This window comes from Micromesistius poutassou, assembly GCF_964030765.1.
Source record: "Micromesistius poutassou genome assembly, chromosome: 19".
NCBI lineage: Eukaryota > Metazoa > Chordata > Actinopteri > Gadiformes > Gadidae > Micromesistius > Micromesistius poutassou.
The window spans coordinates 7,374,733-7,398,157 of NC_140289.1; the positions used below are offsets into that span (position 1 = coordinate 7,374,733).

A 23,425-nucleotide genomic window follows, 5' to 3' on the forward strand; every position below is an offset into this window, starting at 1 on the left:
TCATAGCCGCCCAATCACCATGACGTCCACCACCTCGCCCTTGTGCAGCTCCACGTATTGCTCCGTTTTGGGAGGTAGCATCAGGAGACCGTTGGCGCTGCGCATGCTCATCAGCCGACTGCTCACCTGGTTCCCTGCAGGGGAGGAGAGGAGAGGAGGGGAGAGGAGAGGAGGAGGAGGAGGAGAGAGGAGGAGGGGAGAGGAGAGGAGGAGGAGAGGAGAGGAGAGGAGGAGAGGAGAGGAGAGGAGAGGGGGGAGGAGAGGGGAGGGGGGAGGAGAGGGGAGGGGGGAGGAGAGGAGAGGAGGAGAGGAGAGGAGGAGGAGAGGGGAGGAGAGGGGAGGGGAGGGGAGGGGAGGAGAGGGGAGGAGGAGAGAGGAGAGGGAAGGAGGAGAGGAGAGGAGGAGGAGAGGGGAGGAGAGGGGAGGGGAGGAGAGGAGAGGAGAGGGGAGGAGAGGAGGAGAGGAGAGGAGAGAAGAGATGGAAACACAGAGAAGCCAAAAAAAATTGTAATTGCCATTTTGATGGGGAGGGAAGAGGAGAGGAGATGAGCGGAGAGGAGAGGCGAGAACGGTACGGAACACAGGGGAGTAAAATATTTGTCTAAATTGCCATTTTGTCTCCATCAAATGCCACTCAAGATCTTTGTCTCAATTCAAACTGAATGAAAGCAGTTCACCAACATTAAATAATAACAGAGCACTTAAACAAGGAACATGGAATCATACAATCTCTGGTAAAACGTGGATTATCACCATCGCAGTTTGTGTTTGATATCAATTAGCTCGACAGATTGAATGATTTGGTTTCATTTAAAAGTGAATGCGGACAACCGCTCCTCTTTTGACGGTTGTCGAACTACAGTCGTATGGCAATCTGAGCAGCCATTCTGTGGGGATGGGGGCATGGTGGGGACCAGGCGGGGTACCTGTGCTCTGTGCCATGGTAGAGGCTCCTGGTGATGCCAGGTCAGGATGCAGCGGTGGTATTCAGGGCGAGGGTCCAATTTCACATCACAGGACAACTGGGGAGAATACAGAATAATAATGATGATGATGATTGAGGATGATGAGGATGATGACGATGATGGTAAGGATGATGATGACAATGATGATCATGGTGATGATAATAATGATGATAACAATAAGAAAACATCACAGGGACTAGAGGAGCAGAGCTAATGGTGGTGCCACCAGTCTTATAATTTGTCATGTGACGCGACACATAATCACAACTTATTTTTTAATGTTATGTTTGAATATCAAGCGGCAAATGGAGACCTACTTTCAGAATATATTCAACAGGGACAATGGATAGTTAGTAACTGACCCAGAATTAGCCAGAGAGCTAAATGTCATCTGCAGTTTGAATATATTACAACCAGACTCTGGGTCACTCTAAATTATTTTAAGCAAGTACCTTTTTTTCTCCAATACCTTCTGCCGTCTTGGTGTGTAAAACATGGGATGTTGTTTCCTGACATCAGGACAGTTCAGTTCACGCGTAGTCAAACTTTTTATGTGAGCACTATTTCGCCCACGGGCTCCGAATAAGCGCAGCAATCGTATTATTTTCTGTGACCGATGGTAAGTGTGTTAATGTGTACGTGGGTTTTACCCTGGCTTTGATGATGGTGGGCCTTGGGTCTAATATCCCCTGCATCTTCCTCAGAGCAGGAATGACAAAGAGGTTGCAGGTAACAACAGCAGACACGGGATTACCTAGGCCAAACGGTCAGACGAGAGAGAGAGAGAGAGAGAGAGAGAGAGAGAGAGAGAGAGAGAGAGAGAGAGAGAGAGAGAGAGAGAGAGAGAGAGAGTGTGTGAGAGAGAGAGAGAGAGAGAGAGAGACAGAAGGAGAGGGAGAATTGGACAGAACAAGGGGTCAACAGGCTGTCTTTGACGGGAGCGGCTAAAAGTGGTCTCTTTCTCTCAACTTCACACACTACCTGGGAGGGCAAAGATAAGTTTGCGAGCACCGTCCATCTCCATGGTGGCGAATGTTGTTGGGAGACTGGAAGAGAGGAGACACACGCATGCATGCACAAACACACCACACGCATGCACACCCACACACACACATGCACACACACAGTCACACACTTGATCGTCTTTAAATCCAGATTACAATTAAGAATATAGGAGTTCTGGCCATCACTTATTAATAGGAACTATTGATGCTTGCAACAATGGTCTCTATAAAACGTAACTTTACACTTTAAAGTGTGCCATGACATGCCACCAGGTGGTGCGATTAGCCATTACAAGCCGTTTTGGAAATCTGCCCAATATGACATCATATGGGGCAGGAAGTGGGCATGTCCACCTAGATGTGTGCTGGATAGATCAGTCTATCAGCCTACCCAGTGGACTGTAGCAAACGTTGCTCATCTATCCGTCACACATCTAGGTGGACACGCCCACCTGTAATGTCGTAAGGGGCAGATTTCCAAAACGGCTTGTAACGGCTAATCACACCACACCTGGTGGCATGTCATGGCACCTTTAATCATTCAACTTTAGTGTCTGCATATCATGTGATATCCTAGCTAATTAAACATATCACAATATTGTCCACAGGTTTGTTGTCTGTGAAAAACGTAGTTGTGAGATGTATTTTATTTTAAGTTCTAGTGGGCATCTTACCCTGGTTTCATAAAGACGCGGCCAAAGTGGATCTGAGCATGGAGGTCAATATCCAGCACCTGTTTCAGGTAGTCCTAGGAGAAAAGTCATCAAGACATACGTATTGACACAAAAATTCACTATAAACCAATATAAAATAAACTGTTACGACTCCAGGAACCATTCGACTACTATATTTATATATTTTGCACTTTTCTGCACTTTCCTTCTTGAGACCAGTTTTTTGTATGTGTGTGAGAGAGAGAGGGAAAGAAAGAAAGAGGGAGAGAGAGAGAGATAAATCTGATATTTTCTAACAATTCAAAAGGTCTGGAATGCACCATTATCCCCACTGCTGTTAACTCTAACCACCACTAGGTGTCAGCTAAATCCAATACGCAGGGGTAGGTACCTTCTCTCCCATGGACACTCCTCCTGAAGTGATGATGACGTCAGCACGGCTGATTCCCTCATTCAGAGCGTTGAGGAGGTCATCAGGGCTGAGGTGCACGCACACACACACACACACACGCACACACGCACACGCACACGCACACACACACACACACACACACACATATATATGGATAAAGTAAAGGCCTATTGCAGCCCCAGACACAAAAATGTAGGTATAGGGATTATGTAACAAACTGTTAGAAGAATACATGACTACTCGATTCTGATGGGTCAATTACAGCATTCAGTGGTCTGCAAGCAGACTGTTGCTATGAATAACACACCATTGCTATGGACCGTATTTCAAACCATTGCCTAACAGGCGATATTCTTTTGGTCATTTTTGTTATATTTTGCGTCAAATTATTGACTTCTTTAGCACGTAGCACGTAATAAGTGGGTACAATGTACAGCGAGCCGTTCATTATCGTTGGATAAACGCAGACAGAGATGCTGCAGACACCAGCAGAGGACTGGAGTAATGCATGCGGAGCGACAGGGGGGGTCAAGGCCCCAGCCGGACGGTGAGGGGGACACGCTGACAGACGACACACTGAGTGGCGGGCGTACTTGTCTCCCACGATGCCCAGGTTGATGGTGGGGTAGCCGTGCTCCTGGATGGTGGCCAGCAGGGTGGAGCGGTTGCTGTCTCTGATCTTCCCTGGATGGAGGTCGTCCTCTGGGTTCAGCAGCTACGACCCGCAGAACAACCGCACACAAACATGCGCGCACACACGCGCGCACACACACACACACACACACACACAGAACACAGCATAATGAAGCGGCTACTGATACTACACACAGCTAGCTAACACTGTTATAAGCAGCTAACACCACCTATAGCCTCTCTATAATAGCAGAGTTACTGTTGAGTTTGCACGCATGCACATGCATACGCACACTCACACACACACACACACACACACACACACACACACACACACACACACACACACACACACACACGTGATACAACTCTGAAGGTGCAGAGTCAGAGCTAACATGCTTCTACTGCACTGCAATGAAGAGACGATAAGGAGATGTTTGTCTCAGCATGGAAATCCATTTCTTTAAAATGTGTTGTTGAGTTTTGACACAATCACTAGGCCTGATCTGGGGAGCAGACGCTCCAGTTTTCAGGCTCAGGCTCACGGAGAATCGATGTTGGGGCGGTTCCCTATAGGTTACAGTGTGCTGTCTTTATGCATTCTGTACTGTATTGTTCAGGGTCATTTTGTGTAGCAGGCTTGGTAAGGGCAAGCCTCTGTTTGGAGGTTGTTTTAGAGGCCCCTAGAGTCCAGGTGTTTCCCTCTCTAGTTAGGGTTCGTAATGTCAGTTCAGATGAATGATGATAACACAACACTGTAAGCACTATATATATATATATATATATATATATATATATATATATATATATACATACTGTAGTATACACACACACACACACACACAAACACATACAAAGGTGTGTGTGTTTGTGTGTGTGTGTGTGTGTGTATACTACAGTATACACACACACACACACACACACACACACACACACACACACACACACACACACACACACACACACACATACAAAGGTGTGTGTGTTTGTGTATTGCACATGGTCCTGATGCAGCTTGTGGTTGTTTGTTTCATTAGAAGAAGGATTTTATGATTTATGATTAAGGTGAGCTGCAAAGGGCATGTTGTTTGAATAAGCTGCCACACACACACACACACACACACACACACACACACCCACACACACACACACACACACACACACACACACACACACACACACACAAACATACTCATTCATGCACAAGCAAACATGCATGTATGTACACACATTATATTTCATGACCTTAGCACATGATCTTTTTTTATTTGATCTCCTATCCTTTTGTCTTTTGTAAGCAATATATTTGTATGTTCTTTTAAAAGTTGTATCTGCAAAGCATTTGGGGGGTCTTTACTTGAAAGTGCTATGTGCTATGTTATTATCATTATGTTATGTTAGCATAACAAGTGAACATCAATTGCCTTGACAAATGAAAATGTCACCGTTGATGAAGTGTAAACAACATTGTTTGTTTTACAAGACCCTTTTGCACACCGATCCCGCAACAGTGCTGTAAAGAACATCTGGCATTAGTTACAGAACCAAACATGCGGCTGTGTTCAGTTCATCATTATGCTGGCCAGCCTCCGCCAGACATAATGGGGGATGAACTGATTGTAGGAGTACGGTTGAGGTACTGTTACTAGCTGTGCCCATTTGTATCACTCGTCTGTTGATGGGGGGGTTTGGAGCGCGATTGCGGGCGGGTGCAATTGTTGACGGAGGGGAGGATGTTTGGAGCGGGCACGATTGTTGACGGGGGCGATTGTTGACGGGGGCGGGGGGGGGGGGTTGGATCGCGGACGAGCGGCAAGCGCTCTGAGACCAGGTCGCGGGGGCCCCCTAGCAGCTCGGGGCTCCAAGCATTTGCCTGCCTTGCCTGTTGGCAAGCTGCGCCTCTGCACGCAAGCAACAAGTGTTTGTGTGATCAGAAATAAGTTGTAGGAGAAATGATTGAGAAGCATGGAGTCTCACACATAACACGTCACCAAAAGTCCCACCATACCACTTCACCCTTTTTAAACAATCGTCCATTCAGCTCTGTTACTACCTCTGCTGCCGGCTCAAAGGCGGAATAAGAATACCAACCCCTTCCGTGTTTCAAGTTAAGTTTTATACAGAAGGTGAGGCGGAATAACGCCGCAACATTCCCAGCTTGAAAAGCCTGTGAACAGCCTGTGGAAGAGGCTAGAGTCACACAAGGGGCAACATGTTATTTAAGGCTCATCGTTTTATTAAAGCTCACCTCGTTGCCTGTCGACATGACGGCCACCACAGGGAACTTCTGCACCTCCACTTCGGTGACGCCCACCGTGGCCAGGAGGCCGATTTCAGATGGACCCATGTGGGTGCCCTTACCCAGCACGCACTCCCCACGCTTGATGTCGTGGCCGATTGGCCTAGGGCATGATTGGTTGGTTTGGAAGAGAAAAAATAAGTTGAAGGAACACATTATAATTAAGGGTAAGTCACATATCGTGAAATATATGTTCTCATTTTTTTCTCTGTATGATCTATCTATGTTATTTAGACATTCTTTCTTTCTTGATCTTTATGTGAATGAGTCTTATTTGTTTTTGCGGCATTCACAATACAATCTGGGTATTTTGTTATTGGAAGGCAAGTGAAAGCTATAGAAGAGCAACCAACAACCAACAACAATGACAAAGCAGAAGGCTCACCGGATGTCCTGCCCTGGACGGGCCTGCACCAAGATCCGAACCTCCAGCTCCTCTGTGCCCTGAGAACCACATCCACATCCACAGGCTTGTACACAAGCACATACTGTATAGTAGTGTTTTTTTTACCGTCCAACACACTGCATACTATATAGTAGTGTTTTACTGTCCAACACACTGTATACTGTATAGTAGTGTTTTTTTTACTGTCCAACACACTGTATACTGTATAGTAGTATTTTTTTTACTGTCCAACACACTGTATACTGTATAGTAGTATTTTTTTTACTGTCCAACACACTGTATACTGTATAGTAGTGTTTTTTTTTACTGTCCAACACACTGTATACTGTATAGTAGTATTTTTTTTACTGTCCAACACACTGTATACTGTATAGTAGTATTTTTTTTACTGTCCAACACACTGTATACTGTATAGTAGTGTTTTTTTTACTGTCCAACACATTGTATACTGTATAGTCAGGGGTGCACATAACTGGTACGCAAGTACACATGTGCGCCCATAATCAGGGCTGCGTAACGTCACTACAACGCATTTGCGTAACTAACGGGAGATCGAAATTAATCGAAAAAATGTAATATATAGAGCAGCTACCTTGAGCAGCAGGCAAACGGAGCCGGCGCAGAAGAAAATAGTTTTTTTTTGAAAAGTGGCACCAGATGCAGTGCAGTGGCTCGAAACGAATGACAAGTGCACTGAAATGTGCGCTCATGTGCGCTGTGTGCGCTGTGCACCGCACACACACTGGAGACCTGTGCAATCTCAGCTGATCGCAACGTTCCTTTTGTGAGATATTCAAACGCTCCGTGGTCAAGCTGATGCAGTTTGATAGCAACAAACACTGCTGTGCTTAAGAAGTCGTGTATTGAAAATGGAATCTCCTTTGTGAAACTGGGTAAGTTTGTGTGGTGTGTGTGGGGTGCGTACCAAACACCATCCCCTGGTACCATCACCGAGTAACTCACTAAAAAAGTTATGTGCACCCCTGTGTATAGTAGTGTTTACTGTCAAACACACTGTATGCTGTACTGTATAGTAGTGTTTACTGTCAAACACACCGTATACTGTATAGTAGTGTTTACTGTTTACTGTCAAACACACCATATACTGTATAGTAGTGTTTACTGTTTACTGTCAAACACACTGTATGCTGTATAGTATTGTTTACTGTCAAACACACTGTATGCTGTATAGTACTGTTTACTGTCAAACACACTGTATGCTGTATAGTAGTGTTTACTGTTTACTCAAACACACTGTATACTGTGGCCCAATTCAATTTCGCTCAAGATAACCTTGTAGTAGTAGTAGTAGTAGTAGTAGTAGTAGTAGTAGTAGCAGTCACTCAATTCATTCACTTCAACTTTTCTGCATTCAATATTTCAGCAATGAGCAGCCTGTTGACTCCATTTTGGACAGCAACCACCTCTAAGATTTGATATATATTATTATTATTATTTCGATATTTACTTTTGTAGGTGAATGGACATTTGAAGGGTCAGAGGTGAGACTCACATCCTCAGACTCGCGCAGCAGTTCCGTGTCCTCCACCTGGACCACGGCGTCGGCCCCGCACGGAATGGGGGCCCCCGTCGTCACCCTCATCACCTGGCCCGGCATCACTGTGTGGGTGGGCTGCACACACCGACACAGACCCCCAATGAGACCGCCTTCTGCACAACCACTGTGTGACCGCCAGCCAGCGGGCTTGTACCTTTGTACCTCTGTATGCTGCCAGGGTATTTTGTGCAAGCGTGTAACAGTGTTGTAATGAACGCAAGGAGCAACACACAATGCACAAAGATAAATACGCCCGCCTGACTGGAAGAATTGGCCCCACTAGACCTTTACTCTGGTCTGGTGGGCTTGGGAAAGAGGACCGGGGTTAGAGTCCTGAGGTGACAAAATTCGGGAGGAAGCAACACAGAGTACTCACAACACAGAGTACTCCCACTAAACCAAACCAAGCTAGGAGAACCCCCCCCCCCCCACTCTGCGTCCCTCCTCAAGATTTCTTCCTTGCTGATTAAGGGAGTTTTTTCTTGCCCTTTTGGGGGCTTAGGTCAGGGGGGTGTCATAAATATTTGGCCTGTTAAGCCCTTTGAGACTGTAATGGTGATTAGGGGCTATACAAATACAATTGAATTGAATTGCATAAGCTAGACAGAGTTTCCACTAGTGGGGCGGACCTGCTCTCCAGCTTGGGACTCTCCAATGATGAAGCGGTCACCTGGCCCATCGGCCGCTGAAAGAAGAAGAAGAAACATTCAATGGCTGATCGCAGAATATATATATATTCCTGTGTCTATGAAAAAACAGAGGAATAGCAATAAAGAGTGAGCGACAGAGAATGAGTGAGAGACTGATGCTCACCTCTCACAGCATAGCCGTCCTTGACGGAGGCAGGGAAAGGTGGAAGGTTGTCTTTGGCATAAACGTCCTGAGCCAGGACTCGACCCATCCCGTCTGAGGTCAACAGCCGGGTCCAGAGAGGAGATGCAATCAGGGGAGCGAGAGAGAAAGAGAGACCATTGAAGAGAACAGAGAGAGAGAGAGAGAGAGAGAGAGAGAGAGAGAGAGAGAGAGATGAAAGAGAAAGCATGTGACACCCTGCATCAGAATCTGACTGTATGACTCACCACCTGACACACCACACAGACACAGACACAGACACACACAGACACAGACACACAATTTCCTTTCATTTAAAATCCTCTGTATCATTACCCCAACAACAACAACAACAACAACAACAACAACAACAAGCGCAAATGCAAAGGACCTGTCAGGGGGTGGAGAGGAGAGAGAGATAAAGATAGAGAGGATGAGAGAGAGACAGAGGGGAGGAAGAAAGGCTAGGTAGTGGCAGTAGAGAGATAGAGTGTACGGGAGTGGGTGGAGGAGGAGAAGAATCCTAGCACTTGAAATACCCCCGGTCCCGTGCGGCTATTTATAGCCTGTGTCTTTGAGGTCTTGCGTGCTGATATTACCTGAGCATTGATGCAAAGATTAGTGGCTCTGATGTGAATGAATGCATGACAGACAACTATACACACATACAAGGACACAAACACACACCCACACGCACCCCACCCCTCCCCCCCCTCCCTTCCCACACACACACTAACATACACATTTTGGGGGCTGAGCTAATCCATATAATACTTCTCCGTATCGGACACACAGCAGTGTATATCCTATCCCTCCATCCCTTTCTTTAAAAACAAACGGCATGACTGCCATGCCTCCCTAGGTGGCCGTTCAAGCAGCTTTTTAAGTGCGTGCACCGAGGCCCACGTGCACTACCTCATAAAAATAGACCAGCAGTGATGTCACCACGCTGCAGAAGACCTGCAGAGTGTGTCTCTCTCTGTTCGCCTTGGTTTGCACCGGATTACTTTTACAACAAAACACCACAGCGTTGTTTCCTCCACACGCCTGAAATCCGCTTAAAATACAGCGGGCCGTTGACTTCAGTCGTGCGGTTGGTTGGACAGTAGGAACAAGGTGCAGTGACGTTGCTTTTGGGTCGTTATTAGGATTTGCTTTTGGTAAAAATATATTTGATGATGACGTTGAAAAAACAAGCATACACACAAGCACACGCACGTGCACTCCTGATGACTGCCAAGCAGTCATCGACGTGTGCATTGTGTATGACCTGCAACCACTGCCTGATAATGGGAGGCGTGTTGGTGTCTCAGTGATGTACGGAACAATATGGATATGTTGTGTTGGCAGGGGTGGATTTTACTAGCTTCATTTTATTCACTTTGCAATTATTAACAATCCATGTTGTCCTGTAAGCTTACAATGGAAGTACTTGGCCATGAATGTGTGTTTGAATGTGTGTGTATCATTTAAGGAGTGTGTGTGAATTTTTCACACAACACATACATGCCTTTCAAATCTGAATTCATGTAAGTTTTACTACTGACAAGATGAAAAGGGCTGAGTACACTCAAATATGAGCAAGGAACAGTCGGATTTGGAGAAAAGGTCCCCTTTAAACACAAGCGGCGGCGTCAAGTTGAATTTCAAGGAAAACAAACAAAACCAAAACCAACTCAATGTTTAGAGTGAGCTCCTGTAGCAATGTGTGTGTGTGTGGGTTTAACATGGCTGCCGGTGGACTGCATTGCTGTGGCATGTGTGTAGGTGTGTAAAAGGATGGAGACAGTTTGAGCGTTGTAGTCCTTTAATCTCCTTTAGTGTTGTTCCCATCTGCAACCTCTGACAGACAGCCAGCAAAGCAACACCCGACAGTTACAATGTGCAGCCACCATGTTATTTCTGCACCAATTAGGTGTAGCCACAGAAACACAAAACCTCAAATGCACGCGCAAGACTTATCGATTGTTCTCTACAATGTACATTTTTTTTTACAAGATTTGCGATTCTTTGATAAAACACAAACTTATCACCACTCCCCATTCCCCTCTCTCTCGAAATCCTGCCCACCATCAAAAAGTGAGGCATGAGATTTCTCTTTCAGCGATTCAACTGATCGATCGCTGTAGCCTTTAAGCCAGCAACAACGTTGCATAGTGTACCTTTAACAAAAGACCCCGGATAAAAGGATGAATGAATGAACGAATGCTCTGCTTCATCCCGGGGCAGTGAGAGAGCCGCATGGACCCGGGGGGGACACACACCTCTGTAGTTGATGATCTCGTTGCCTAGGATGGCGGTCATCTCCAGCACAGTGATGAAGGCCTTGTCCATGGATGTGAGGGGGAAGGGGGACATACGGTGTCTCCGGGCCACCTTTGTGATGTCCACCGCACTGTGACCTGTCCAGGGCAGACAGCAGGGAACGCAGCGTGCACACACAAACACACACACAGATGCACACACACACACAGACACACACACACACACACACACACAGACACACACACACACACACACACACACACACACAAAGCGTCAACGCACATACACACACACACACCCATGCACACACATACACATATACACATTGTTACTGAAGCCCACCACCATGTGTCCAAACAGTTGGTTCTGGTTTTCTTTGGTTTCTTCAAAGCTTGACTTGAAGCCGCCTATTGTGTTCAAAGGGGACCTGTTATATAAATCAGACGTTTCCTTGCTCTTATTTGATTATTTTGAGTCTTTTGGCAATTAAACTCAGCCCTTTTCATCCTGTCAGTAGTATAACACACGTGAAGTTAAAATACCTGATTTGAAAGGCTTGTGTGTGTTCATACTGCAGCATAAAAGATGTGCAACTATCAAGGCGGTTCACTACACTTAAACGAGAGAAGACATTTTAGCGACATCCAGTGAAACATGCATATGCACAATTCTGGTGTGTGTGTGTGTGCTCGGGTGTTTGTGTTGCTTTAGCAACAGAACATTAATATTTTATTTGTAGGTGTTGAATACCTTTCCCCCCCTCTCCTGCCGTTGCGTGGAGGCTTCTCTTGGCAGTGGGTCCCGCTAGTCTATTAATACGCCTTGTGATATCTCTGAACTTAACAAAGCAAGGTGTAACTAATGCAATCTGCTCTCTCTCTCTCTCTCTCTTTCATCCTCCACACATATTCAGTGTCTGTCTCCTGCTCACTCTTTTCCTCTCTTTACCTCCTCTGCATTAAAGCAACAAGAAAATGCCTTTTTTTTATCTTGACCCAATTTCTTGTATTTTCTGCTCACACACACACACACACACACACACACACACACACACACATAAATATACACAGTGGGCAGCGCACATGGGTAAACACACACACAAGCCATGTGGTTTTGGAGTTCACGTGCAGTCAGACACACACACACACACACACACACACACACACACACACACACACACACACACATGCATGCGTGCAAGTGCAAGGGCCCTTTGAGCCAGTAGACTTCATACTCACTTGATCTTAGGATATTTTCTTTGCTGCTGCATCGTGACTGCACCTGGAGAGAGATAGAGAGAGAGACAGCAAGAGGAAGAGAAAAAGGCAGAGTGTGTGAGAGAGAGAGAGAGATAGTGAGAGGGAGATACACAGAGACAGCAAAAGAACGAAGGAGAGAGAGAGTACATGAAGAGAGAATAGATAACGCAAGATAAAATGAGATAAACCAGCACTCCATTAATTTTTTTGGGACATGCTACAGAGACATGAGAAGTTCTTCTCTTTATATTTAAAATAAGTCTCTTTTCCCCACGTCCATCCCAACAGGTAGAAGTGGGGCTGTAGGGAAGATATTGTGGGTCTCCACTGTAGCTAGGTATTTTTGTGGTTGTCTGGTTGTCGGGGAAGACGGCTGCTTCTCCCATGTTATTATATTATTTATATCTCTTATATCTCTATTATATCTCTACCACGCTACCATGTAGCTAGCTCGTTTGGCCAAAAAGGGTCAAAGGTCACTTAAAGGTCACACATAAAACAACAGTGGTCATTTAGTTTTTTTCCACCGGCATCAGGTTGGACAAGAGGAACACCGGTTTTTCTGTTTGTATTTTCTATTCTATTCCAATTTCGGACAATGACAAACAAAGTGACTTGTTGGGTCATGCCGTTCCACAAGATTGTTGCACGCACACACAGATACACACTCTTACACTCATACACACACGCACCGACACACACACAAACACACACATTGTTTGATAATGCCGTGGCGTTATTTTAAGGTATGCAGATAAGGGGGGGGGGGGGGGGGGGGGGAAGGCCGTAAGTGATGCGATGGTGGTGGGTGTTCCGTTGTGATGCTAGGGGTACAGAGTGCCCGGTATAGGTCACAGGTGGATGGGTGGACCCCACTCCCTGCACCACACACACACATGCACAGAGTTCTGTTCAATCTGTTGGAGAGGGTGGGGGGGGGGGGGAGAAATCATTTCAATTATGTTGGCCAAAAAAACAAAACGGAAGGAGTTATGAGATGTTTACTTTTCTCAAGCCTGTGAAGATGTCTCAATGGAGCGTGCTGCTAGTTTTTAGGGGGAAAAGGTCAGCACATCAGCCTGTGTATATCTGTGGACAGCAGCCATCCCTCCGCCTGCCTGGCTCCCCCATCGTTTCCCAGACAGTACGCGCTCTATTGGCCCTGTCTGTTAGCCCTATTTTCATCCTGCTGATTCCGAGGTTGTGCATGTGCATGAGTGTGTGTGTGTGTGTGTGTGTGTCTAAGGAGTGGCCAGGGAGCTGTTGAAAAAAAACAGCGAAAAACAGCCTCCCCAATCCCTCTCCCCCCCCTGCCCCCAACACACACACACACACACACACACACACACACACACACACACACACACACACACACACACACACACACACACACACACACACACTGTCCCTCAGTGATACCATGGGGCAACCAAGATGGGGTGAGTGAAGTGGGGGTTGGGAGTGTAGTCGGCGAGATGGCGGATGAGTAGTAATAGATAGACATTTGGAGGAGAAGGAGAGAGAGAAAAGCAAGAAAATGCTTGGCATGGCCTTTTTGAAAGAACCACAGATAAAAAAAAAAGATATAATAAAAACAACATCAATACAAAGTGGTGGACGAGGTAACAAAAAAATAAAAAAGCTTCAACGACATGGACAACAGCGACAAAACGGAGAGAGCTAGAGAGGAACCAAACAGACCAAGACACCACTGAGCCTCCACAGAGCCGAGAACGCAAGGCCAGAAGAGGTGAAGAAAAAGCAGAATAAAACAAAGAAGAAGAAGAAGAAGAAGAAGAAGAAGAAAAAAATGCAGACAAGGATGCAAAGAACATATGACAAGAATAAAAACAACATCACCACCAACGACAACAACAACAACAACAACAGCAACAACAACGTCAACGTGAAGCTAGAACAGCATCCTGACGGCGTCTACTTTACGCACAAACCCAGCACACCAGACACGGCTAGACGAAAGCAGAGCATGTTAATCCCCCGACGAGAGAGCAGACAGAGTGAGACAGGCAGAGGGACGAGGGATGGAGACAGGGAGTGGGAGAAGGTCAAGAGGTCAGAAATGTGGACGCGAGATGGAAAGGTGAGACATGAAACACAAGTGGGAAACCAATAAAGGCAGATAGAAAGGTACAATGATTAGACGGACGATAAACCAGACGAAAGATGAGGAACAGAGAGGCCAGGCCGATGGTCGGATCCAAAATAAACAGAGCCAAAGATAGAGGAGACACGATGAGAGACAATGGAAATCAAAGAGGACAACTACAAAAAGAGAGAGCGTGGGGCCAGACAGAGAGAGAAAGAGAGAGATAAACGAAAAGACAGAGAGAGAGAGAGAGAGAGAGAGAGAGAGAGAGAGAGAGAGAGAGAGAGAGAGAGAGAGTGAGAGAGAGAGAGAGAGAGCGAGAGAGAGAGAGCGAGAAACAGAAAAATTTTGACAAATCAAAAGAGAGAGTGCGACAAACCAAGAGAGAGAAAGAGAGAAAGAGAGAGAGCGAGAGAGAGGGAGAGAGAGAGGGAGAGGAGGAGCGGGTGAGGCTGGTAGGGGACGGGAATGGGCGGGGGCGGGGGGGTGGGTGGGTGCTGTGAGTGGGGCGCGTGGGGTTAGGGATAGTTACTCGAGAGTTGAAGGTCCTCCTGCGATCATCTTTAAGCCCCTCCAACCTACACTGGAGCTAGTGGGGACAGAGCAATGGAATCACAGGCATCAGTGCATCTGTCCCGGGACGAAAGCCAGCACAGACACCACACCGAGAGTCAAACACACACACACATACACACACAAACAGACACACACACACAGACACAAATGCCTGCAGGCATCGAACATAAGAGGCAACGATGGATAGCTTATAGATAGATAAACAGAGGGACGGACGGACAGACAGACAGGCGGGGAAATTGATGTAACACACAGATCGACTCATCCTAAAAAACATGGATAGCAGAAAGAAACACCCACTTTCAACGACATAGATGTTTTTTTGGTCACACAACACAATATTCCTGTGAGTAAACTGAACAAATTGTGCAAAAATCAAAATCAAAAGAAATAGACACAGATGTCTAAAAAACCACAAGCAACACACGTGAGCGAGGCCATCCACAAAAAAAAAGCGTTCAGAGCATTGTAAAAGTGAAGAAAAAGAATTGTATCTGGTTTCTAGAGATCTACTTCTAACTTAGTCAGTACGCAATACAGTACGTTATCTCTCTGTTCAATAGCTCGGGAACACAATGCAATGGTACATACAGGGACCGAACACACTGCGTTTGGTTTTTTAGATCAAAGAGACAATGCAATGTGGGAGCAGTGACAAACCAAAACTATGTGCACATGGGTGAACACACAGCCCAAAAATAAAGATAACGCAAGACGGTAACACATTTCTTTGTGGGCGCAAAAAAACAAAAACAACAATGAAAAATCGAATCATGATAAAACCATGGAGTTGTAACAGTCTGTCCACAGTGGAAGGGATTAAGACACAAAGAGAGAGAGAGAGAGAGGGAGAGAGCGAGAGAGAGAGAGAGCGAGAGAGAGAGTGAGAAGCAAGACGTTTAGTGGTGTAATGGATGAGTGAGGAGTGGGTTTTGGGACCGAGGAGCTGAGGATGTTTGGGACCATGGAGAATCCCGAAGCTGGGACACCAGCTCTAAGACTACTAACCTCCAAGCAGCCCCACCCTCCTCCTTCCTACCCCCCCCTTCCCCCCCCAACTCCACCCCTACCCACCCGTCACTGTGAGAGAGAGAGAAAATGGCTTGCTTTATGTGGGATGTGAATGTGTAAAAAACATGCGATTCACAGGAACACACACACACACACACACACACACACACACACACACACACACACACACACACACACACACACACGCGTAAACGCGCTCGCGGACACACACACACACACACACACACACACACACACACACACACACACACACACAGTACACAGTGTACACAAATTTGGACTTGTGTGTGTGTGTGAGTGTGTGTGATACTACGTGTGTAGATTAGCAAAAGGTCAGCCAGTGGGAGGGGGAGTGTCGGGGGTGGTATAGTGGTGGTGGCTCAATCAGCAGCGAGCGTGAGAGTCACTCCTGGAGAAAGTGCTGTGAGGAAACTACAAATGGAAACTACAAATGTCTGCTGTTCTTGTTTGGTGGAAACAGGTACATTTAAAAGAAGAAGAAAAGTACACCTTCAATGGGGGGGGGGTCGAGGGGGGAAGAGAGTGAGTGAGTGAGTGAGTGAGTGAGTGAGTGAGTGAGAGAGAGAGAGAGAGAGAGAGAGAGAGAGAGAGAGAGAGAGAGAGAGAGAAAGCAAGTGAGAAAGTGAGAGAGTTAAGGAGTGGTCCTAGTTGTTTCTGAGTGGTGCACGGAGCATACGCTACTCCAGAGCTAGCTTGATAAACTATGCACACACACATACTCACACACACACACACTCACACACACACGTAAACATGCACACGCCCTCTCTTAATGAAGACAACTAAATATGAACACAAACGAACACGCACAAACACATGGCAAGAGAGCAGGTACGATTCCTTCATTAGCAGTCAGTCGCATGACTTGGTGAATAGGCGATGAAATATTTCTGCAGGGAGCAGCGAGAGAGAGAGAGTGAGAGTGAGAGCTGGAGAGAGAGAGAGAGAGAGAGAGAGAGAGAGAGTGATTGGAAGATGGAGGGAGGCAGTGTTTGTGTGTGTGCGGTGGGAGTGGAGCAGGAGGGGCGAGGGAGCAGTTAATCCCCGACGACGGCTACAAAAAATGGCAGCGAATCAAGAGAGAGAGAGGGCTTTACTGAGCCAAGTCAGATGGGTATGAGACAGGCTGCAGACCGTGTGGCTGACCGTCTATGCACCCAAACATCAGCTATGGTCACCAAGGGTTGTTGTGCTTAACTTATGACCCCATCCGGAACATGTGTGGTATTTGTAGAAATTGTAAAACAATTTAATAAAATATATATTTTAGACCAATAAACGCCGCCACACTCAATGCAATGATCTTGCTTTGACATCATGTTCGTACTTTTCAACATTATTGACCCGTTTTGGAATTATTTATTAACAGTGCATATGCACTTTCCCTTACCTCTCTAGCACAGATTCTTCTGCATCCAAATGACAGCCTAACTGTGGAGTGTGGGAGTGTGTGTGTGTGTGTGTGTGTGTGTGTGTGTGTGTGTGTGTGTGTGTGCGTGTGTGTGTTTCTGTGTGTGAATGTGCGTCTGGAACAGGGCAATTTCAAAGGTCATCAGTCAACGGAATGCTAGTTCTAGTTTAAAACAGGTAATGGTCTAGATTTGTGAATTCATACATATTTCTCCTTAATGCTAGCTCTGAACCTAGTCCTGCTTTCTCCCATATAATTCTTTCTATCAAAATATCTAAGCAGCTTTGACACCTTTCATGTGTAAGCCATGGTTACACTGTTTGTATTGTTGCTGGGTGTAGTATGGTTGTGGTGGGTTTGGGATGAGGGTGATGGGTGTGGTATGATTGTGGTGGGTGTGGTGGTGGTGGATGTGGTATGCTGGCTGTGGGTGTGGCATGGTTGTGGTGGGTGTGGTACAGTGGTGGTGGTGGTGATGGGTGTGGTATGCTGGCTGTGGGTGTGGTATGGTGGTGGTGGTGGTGGTGGTGGGTGTGGTATGGTTGTGGTGGGTGTGGTTTGCTGGTGATGGGGTGTGGTTTGGTTGTCCGGTTGTGGTACGCTGGAGGTGGGTGTGGGATGGTTGTGTGTGTGTGTTATGCTGTTGGTGGGTGCAGTATGATGGCAGTGGGGGGGGGGGGGGGGGGGGGTTGTGGTGGTGGTGGTGGGTGTGGTATGGTTGTGGTTGGTGTGTTAGGACAGTGTTTGTGTGCGGTGCCGTGTGGTGGCGGTTAGCCAGCATGCCGGTGGATAGTAGGTGAGTTAGAGGTTTATTTGTTTACCTGGTCCAAGGTAGAGTACCTTGACTTGAGTGTGATGACCTCATCCAGGTGAGCCCTGAACTCTCTCCGTGAGGCCTGGGAGGAAGCCATAGGACACATGGGTCACTCACTTACACATCGGTGCGTGCTGGATCGCAGCCCGCTCGCTAGCACATCCTCATTTAAAGGTTTTGCATCCACACAGAAAAATTACATTGATTTTCAGACTTTGACACGCACACACACACACACACACACACACACACACACACACACACACACACACACGTGCACACACACACACACACACACACACACACACACACACACACACACACACACACACACGCACACACGCACACACACACACACACACACACACACACACACACACACACACACACACACACGTCCAAATCTGAGTATTTGCCTGACAAACATTCAGCAATCAAATCAAAGCAAATAAATACTGGATGCACCATGAAAATTCCCACACAAGATCCTACATAAACATTCATGGCCAGTAAGTGATCTCATGTCCATAGTTAGACACTTCAGGTAATGGAAATACAGTACTAACAATTGGACTTCATCACTTTGGATCACCACTGAAGCATAGATAGAGCATAGCCATTGCATTTCAATTTGTTATCTATCTTTCTTGCTGAAAATCGTCAGGGATCAAGAATTATCATTGCGGGATTGCAGGCAGAGCGAGCAATATGCTAAGCAGTTGAATAATCGGTTGCAAATGTAATTTGAGTAGTCATCTCAATCCAGACCTGATTAGAATACGTTAACGTTGAGCTTTTATGGGTTTCGGAAGCAAGATGTATGCTGATGGAAGCTAAATAAAGGCTAATTGATGAGCTCATTCAGACAAACATGAGCTATTGAATCTCTGCTCTGACTCAAAGCATACAGGCCACAGACGAGGCGCCGTCCTGGTCTCTTGGTGTCGTCTCCTCCTAACACTATTTCAAAGAGGCACAGCGGTTTTTCTTCAGAGCCCGCTAGTCCCCTGCACCACTCCATGTACAGATCCCATTACCCCCAGAGAAACAGGGAATCAATAACTGACCCGATATCGCAGTAAGCAAGTGTCAGCACTATTTTATGTCCTCAACCTTTAGAGGGTGAAGTCACCGGGCCATGAGCATAAGTAGTGGGATATACGATTTTATATATATATATATATATATATATCGGTATATAGAAAATAAATCCTGAATGTATCCTTCTTCTAGGACTTTCCTGCAGGGTGCGTATGTGTGTGTGCGTGCGTGTGCGTGTGTGTGCGCGTGTGTGTGGAAGGTGCTTGGCCGAAACACACGCTCAGGGAGATGTTTGCGAGTCAGCCATGTATAGTATGTTAGAACGACAACTCAAATTCAATCGTATATCACGCATGGAATCACTCAGTGGAACCACATTGAAATTGAGAACAGGAGGGAAGCACATTAAGCACCAGAGTTTCCTTGTGATGGGGTTGGGGACGACGACAAGGAAGTTCTGGATGATGCTGGAGGAGGTGGTGGAGAGGGGAGGCAGTTTGACCAACCAAGCAAGCTAGGCCAGTCTAACGCAGGGAAAGGGGTGTCTGCGTATGTGCGTGTGCGTTGTGTGCATCTAAGTGTGTCTGCATGTTTGTGTGGGCGGGTGTGCGCTCGCGGTCGTGTCTGCATGTCTGTGTGTGTTTGGCAAGCGATGCTATGACGACGGGCCAAACAGAAGGCATGCAGGAGTACCTCCGCAATGCTTAAGGTGGATGAACAGGAGGGGAGCCGCGCCTAGTGCCAGAGGAGAGGGGAGAGACAGACACACACAGACACAGACACACACACACACACACACACACACACACACACACACACACACACACACAGACGGACAGACAGAAGAGGTGACAAGAGAACAAGGGGTTAACAGTGCCAATGGCGGGCGGACGCAGACGGACACACAGAGACAGACGGGACAGGCAGACGGACATGTTGAATGCTAGCCATGGACGCCCTTCTGCTCGGGCAGATGGTGGTGGGGGGGGGGGGGGCAACAGGATAGGGGGAGGGCAAAAGGGGGAGGGGCAACCGAGCTGACGAATGATGGCCATGTGTCAATCACCCCTCGCACCACAACATCCAGTCCTCTGGGAGTGACACACATCACCTTCGTCAGCGTGCTCAGCGCTTGATTCACACTCTGTTCCATGGTCAGTATTCAGAGTCCATTGATTTGCACGTAATGAAAATATATTCAGAGTGGATAGTGCATATGTGTGCAGGTGCAAGTGATCTGACAGCTAAGATGATGTACAAATAGTCTGTGTTTGCATGTTAAACCAGCTTTATTCTGCATTTATTTTTGCAGAAAAGGTGTGCGCTGATAGTGCGAAAAGGGTCTTCCTTCATTGTCCATGAACATGACTTTCTAGTAACTGCTTGCCAATAACCAAGTACTGATTCCCTGTAGATAATTGGGGTTTCCAGGTCAAGCAAATCCATTTAGCAAATCATTTGCAGCGGCACAGGCTAACAGTAGAGCTAAGTACCGTTAGCAGTCACCATGGACAAACCACACAGACGATCGACTCAATCTACTATATGTTTTCAAATGACATATTTAATTGTATTATAATTTATTGATGGAAAAGTAATACATAATTATAGCAATCTGGTGGTGACACTTTTTCCTGCCCCAATCGAAGGATCAAGGAATTGTCATATTATTTTTGCTACAGTGTACAGTGTACTACTACCCACAATCCGTCTTTTTATTTATTTTTATATGTATAAATCACAAATCATGATCCTAAGCATTTACTGTCACAACACATCCATCTTTCAGATCTGAAGCCAAACCAGCAGTGACATGTCTTGACATTTCATGACATTTCAGGGTAAACGCCCACAACAACTTAACAACTGAAGTGGGATTGGTCGGTCAAACGTGAGAGTCCTCGACAGATGAACACTGCCGACAGCAGCAGCAGTGCTGACATGCTCTGGGAGAGGTACTGGAGCCTGGGGTAGGGGTACGAACCCCACAGCATACATTAGGGATCCCTAACAATCGATAACACCATCAATCACTTAATCAATACCCCCTCCCCCTCCTCCGGCTCAATAACTGCCTCTTTGGATGTGCCACGCACCAGACCTTAAGGAGGAATGCAGAGTGTGCGGATTGCCAAGCACATACTTCAAAAAAATACAAATAGCACGCAAGGCACTATGGAATGAAGACAGCAGCACTTCATCCACACGTGCAAATGTGTTTATTTAGGTAGAATATATCCGTAGCGTACAGTTTCCCCCCAGAAGGTCAGCTGGAACATTGTAGCCTTTCTTTTTTCAATGTTAGTCATTAGCCTGTTCCCTGTCTCACCCCTACCCATACACGTTTTTCTTTCACTTGCCCACTCTCCTTCTATCTATCCATCGCTCTCCCCAAAGGCACACACAAACACACGCGCACACACAAACACACACGCATGCACGCACACACCCAGTAACCCACACGCGCGCACACACACACACACACACACACAACGGAGGACCTTTTAATAACATCGGGCCGATTACCTTCCAGCTACTGTCCAACCTCCTTTACGCAGTCCTGCATAACATGCATCTGGAAAGCGACCGTCTAACAAAAGTCTGTGTTTACCCCCAGAACCCGATGATACGTGACCTATAACACTCTCTCGCTTGCTGTAACTCACACCTGACATTTAGCAGCACAGAACCATCCCACACAGCAATGATTTGGCTTTCAGATTTTCTGTTCAACAGATGGAATATTGTTTGCTAACTGCAAGAAAGATACACCCCCCCCCCCTCATCCCTGCTAGATCTCCTTCCAAAGCATTTCTGTCTCTTTCTGTCTCTGTTTCTATAGAGATACGGATTGAGCAGCAGGTGGGATTCGGTGAAAGGTAAAAAAAAAAAAAAAAATTGCTAGGTACTCGGTTCCCCCCACACATTATTTAGCGACGTCGTTTTTAGAATGTTAATCGAATAAAAATGAGAGTCTGTTCTTTTTTTGGTTGGCTTTATTGTACCCTGTTCTGCAGTTATCAGACTCAATGACATATTTGCTGCCATATTTGATGTTTTGCTACAATACAGTGAAACTCAGCCACTTAGTATTTGCTATTAGCAAGACTGCACACAGTGTGAGTTTCTAGGGGGTCAGCTTGGCTGATTGCTAATATGTGCTCGATGCTACTGTATGCAGAGGACGCTGCAGTCACATATTTTCAGGGCAAAGTCTGGCTGAATGACTCCGGGACTGATTGGCTGCTATAAGTGTTAGCTATTTTATTAGCTGGTTAGCATCGCTCCTGTCTTGTCTGGGTCATCTGCATGTCAGAAACATGTCTTCCCCCTCCTGCTAACCTGCTGTTGCTAACCCTGCCCATTCTTCCTAATTCTTCTAGAGCCTAGCTTTCTGGAATCGCCCTCCAGCACCAGATAGTTCCCATCTCCTTCTGTATTGCAGAGTGCTATAGAGTCCCCCCCGCCCAAACACACACACACACACACACACACACACACACACACACACACACACACACACACATACACACACCCCCACCAAAACCCCTCCATGGTGTATCCCTCCTTCAGACAAGCAGTCCCCCTATTATTTTACAGCACTTTCACATGCACACGCTCATGTGCACACTTGGCATACAAACACACACACACACACACACACACACACACACACACACACATGCACACACACACACACACACACACACACACACACACAGACTGATGACTGCACACAAATAAAGCACATCAGCTACCACACACACACACACACACACACACACACACACACACACACACACACACACACAGACAGACTGCCCACATGCCAACACGTATATTTGCATACTCAGCCTTACTTCACTCACAAACACAAAAAACAGAACATAAACACAAACACACACTTGTTGATTTAATAATGCATAATACTGATTAGTTTAACATTTACACACACACACACACACACACACACACACACACACACACACACACACAAACACACACTCATGCACACACACACACACACACACACACACACACCCCCCCCCACACACACACACACACACACACACACACACACACACACACACACACACACACACTCATGCACAAACAC

The 23,425-nt window shown here is 46.4% G+C and overlaps 1 protein-coding gene across 1 annotated transcript in view; it reads right to left on the minus strand.

Annotated features, from left to right (window-relative positions):
- Nucleotides 1-23,425, minus strand: part of gphnb (gephyrin b) — a gene marked incomplete at both ends in the record, with an annotated part of 84,093 nt that continues 60,668 nt past the window's right edge. The window contains 18 exon segments of the mRNA XM_084483647.1: nucleotides 1-134; nucleotides 927-938; nucleotides 941-1,022; nucleotides 1,616-1,719; nucleotides 1,947-2,011; nucleotides 2,644-2,717; nucleotides 3,035-3,122; nucleotides 3,649-3,770; nucleotides 5,937-6,090; nucleotides 6,373-6,431; nucleotides 7,907-8,026; nucleotides 8,581-8,636; nucleotides 8,765-8,857; nucleotides 11,047-11,184; nucleotides 12,286-12,328; nucleotides 14,946-15,002; nucleotides 18,275-18,349; nucleotides 20,002-20,043. Of these exon segments, the coding sequence (XP_084339773.1) occupies nucleotides 1-134; nucleotides 927-938; nucleotides 941-1,022; nucleotides 1,616-1,719; nucleotides 1,947-2,011; nucleotides 2,644-2,717; nucleotides 3,035-3,122; nucleotides 3,649-3,770; nucleotides 5,937-6,090; nucleotides 6,373-6,431; nucleotides 7,907-8,026; nucleotides 8,581-8,636; nucleotides 8,765-8,857; nucleotides 11,047-11,184; nucleotides 12,286-12,328; nucleotides 14,946-15,002; nucleotides 18,275-18,349; nucleotides 20,002-20,043 (1,518 nt within the window).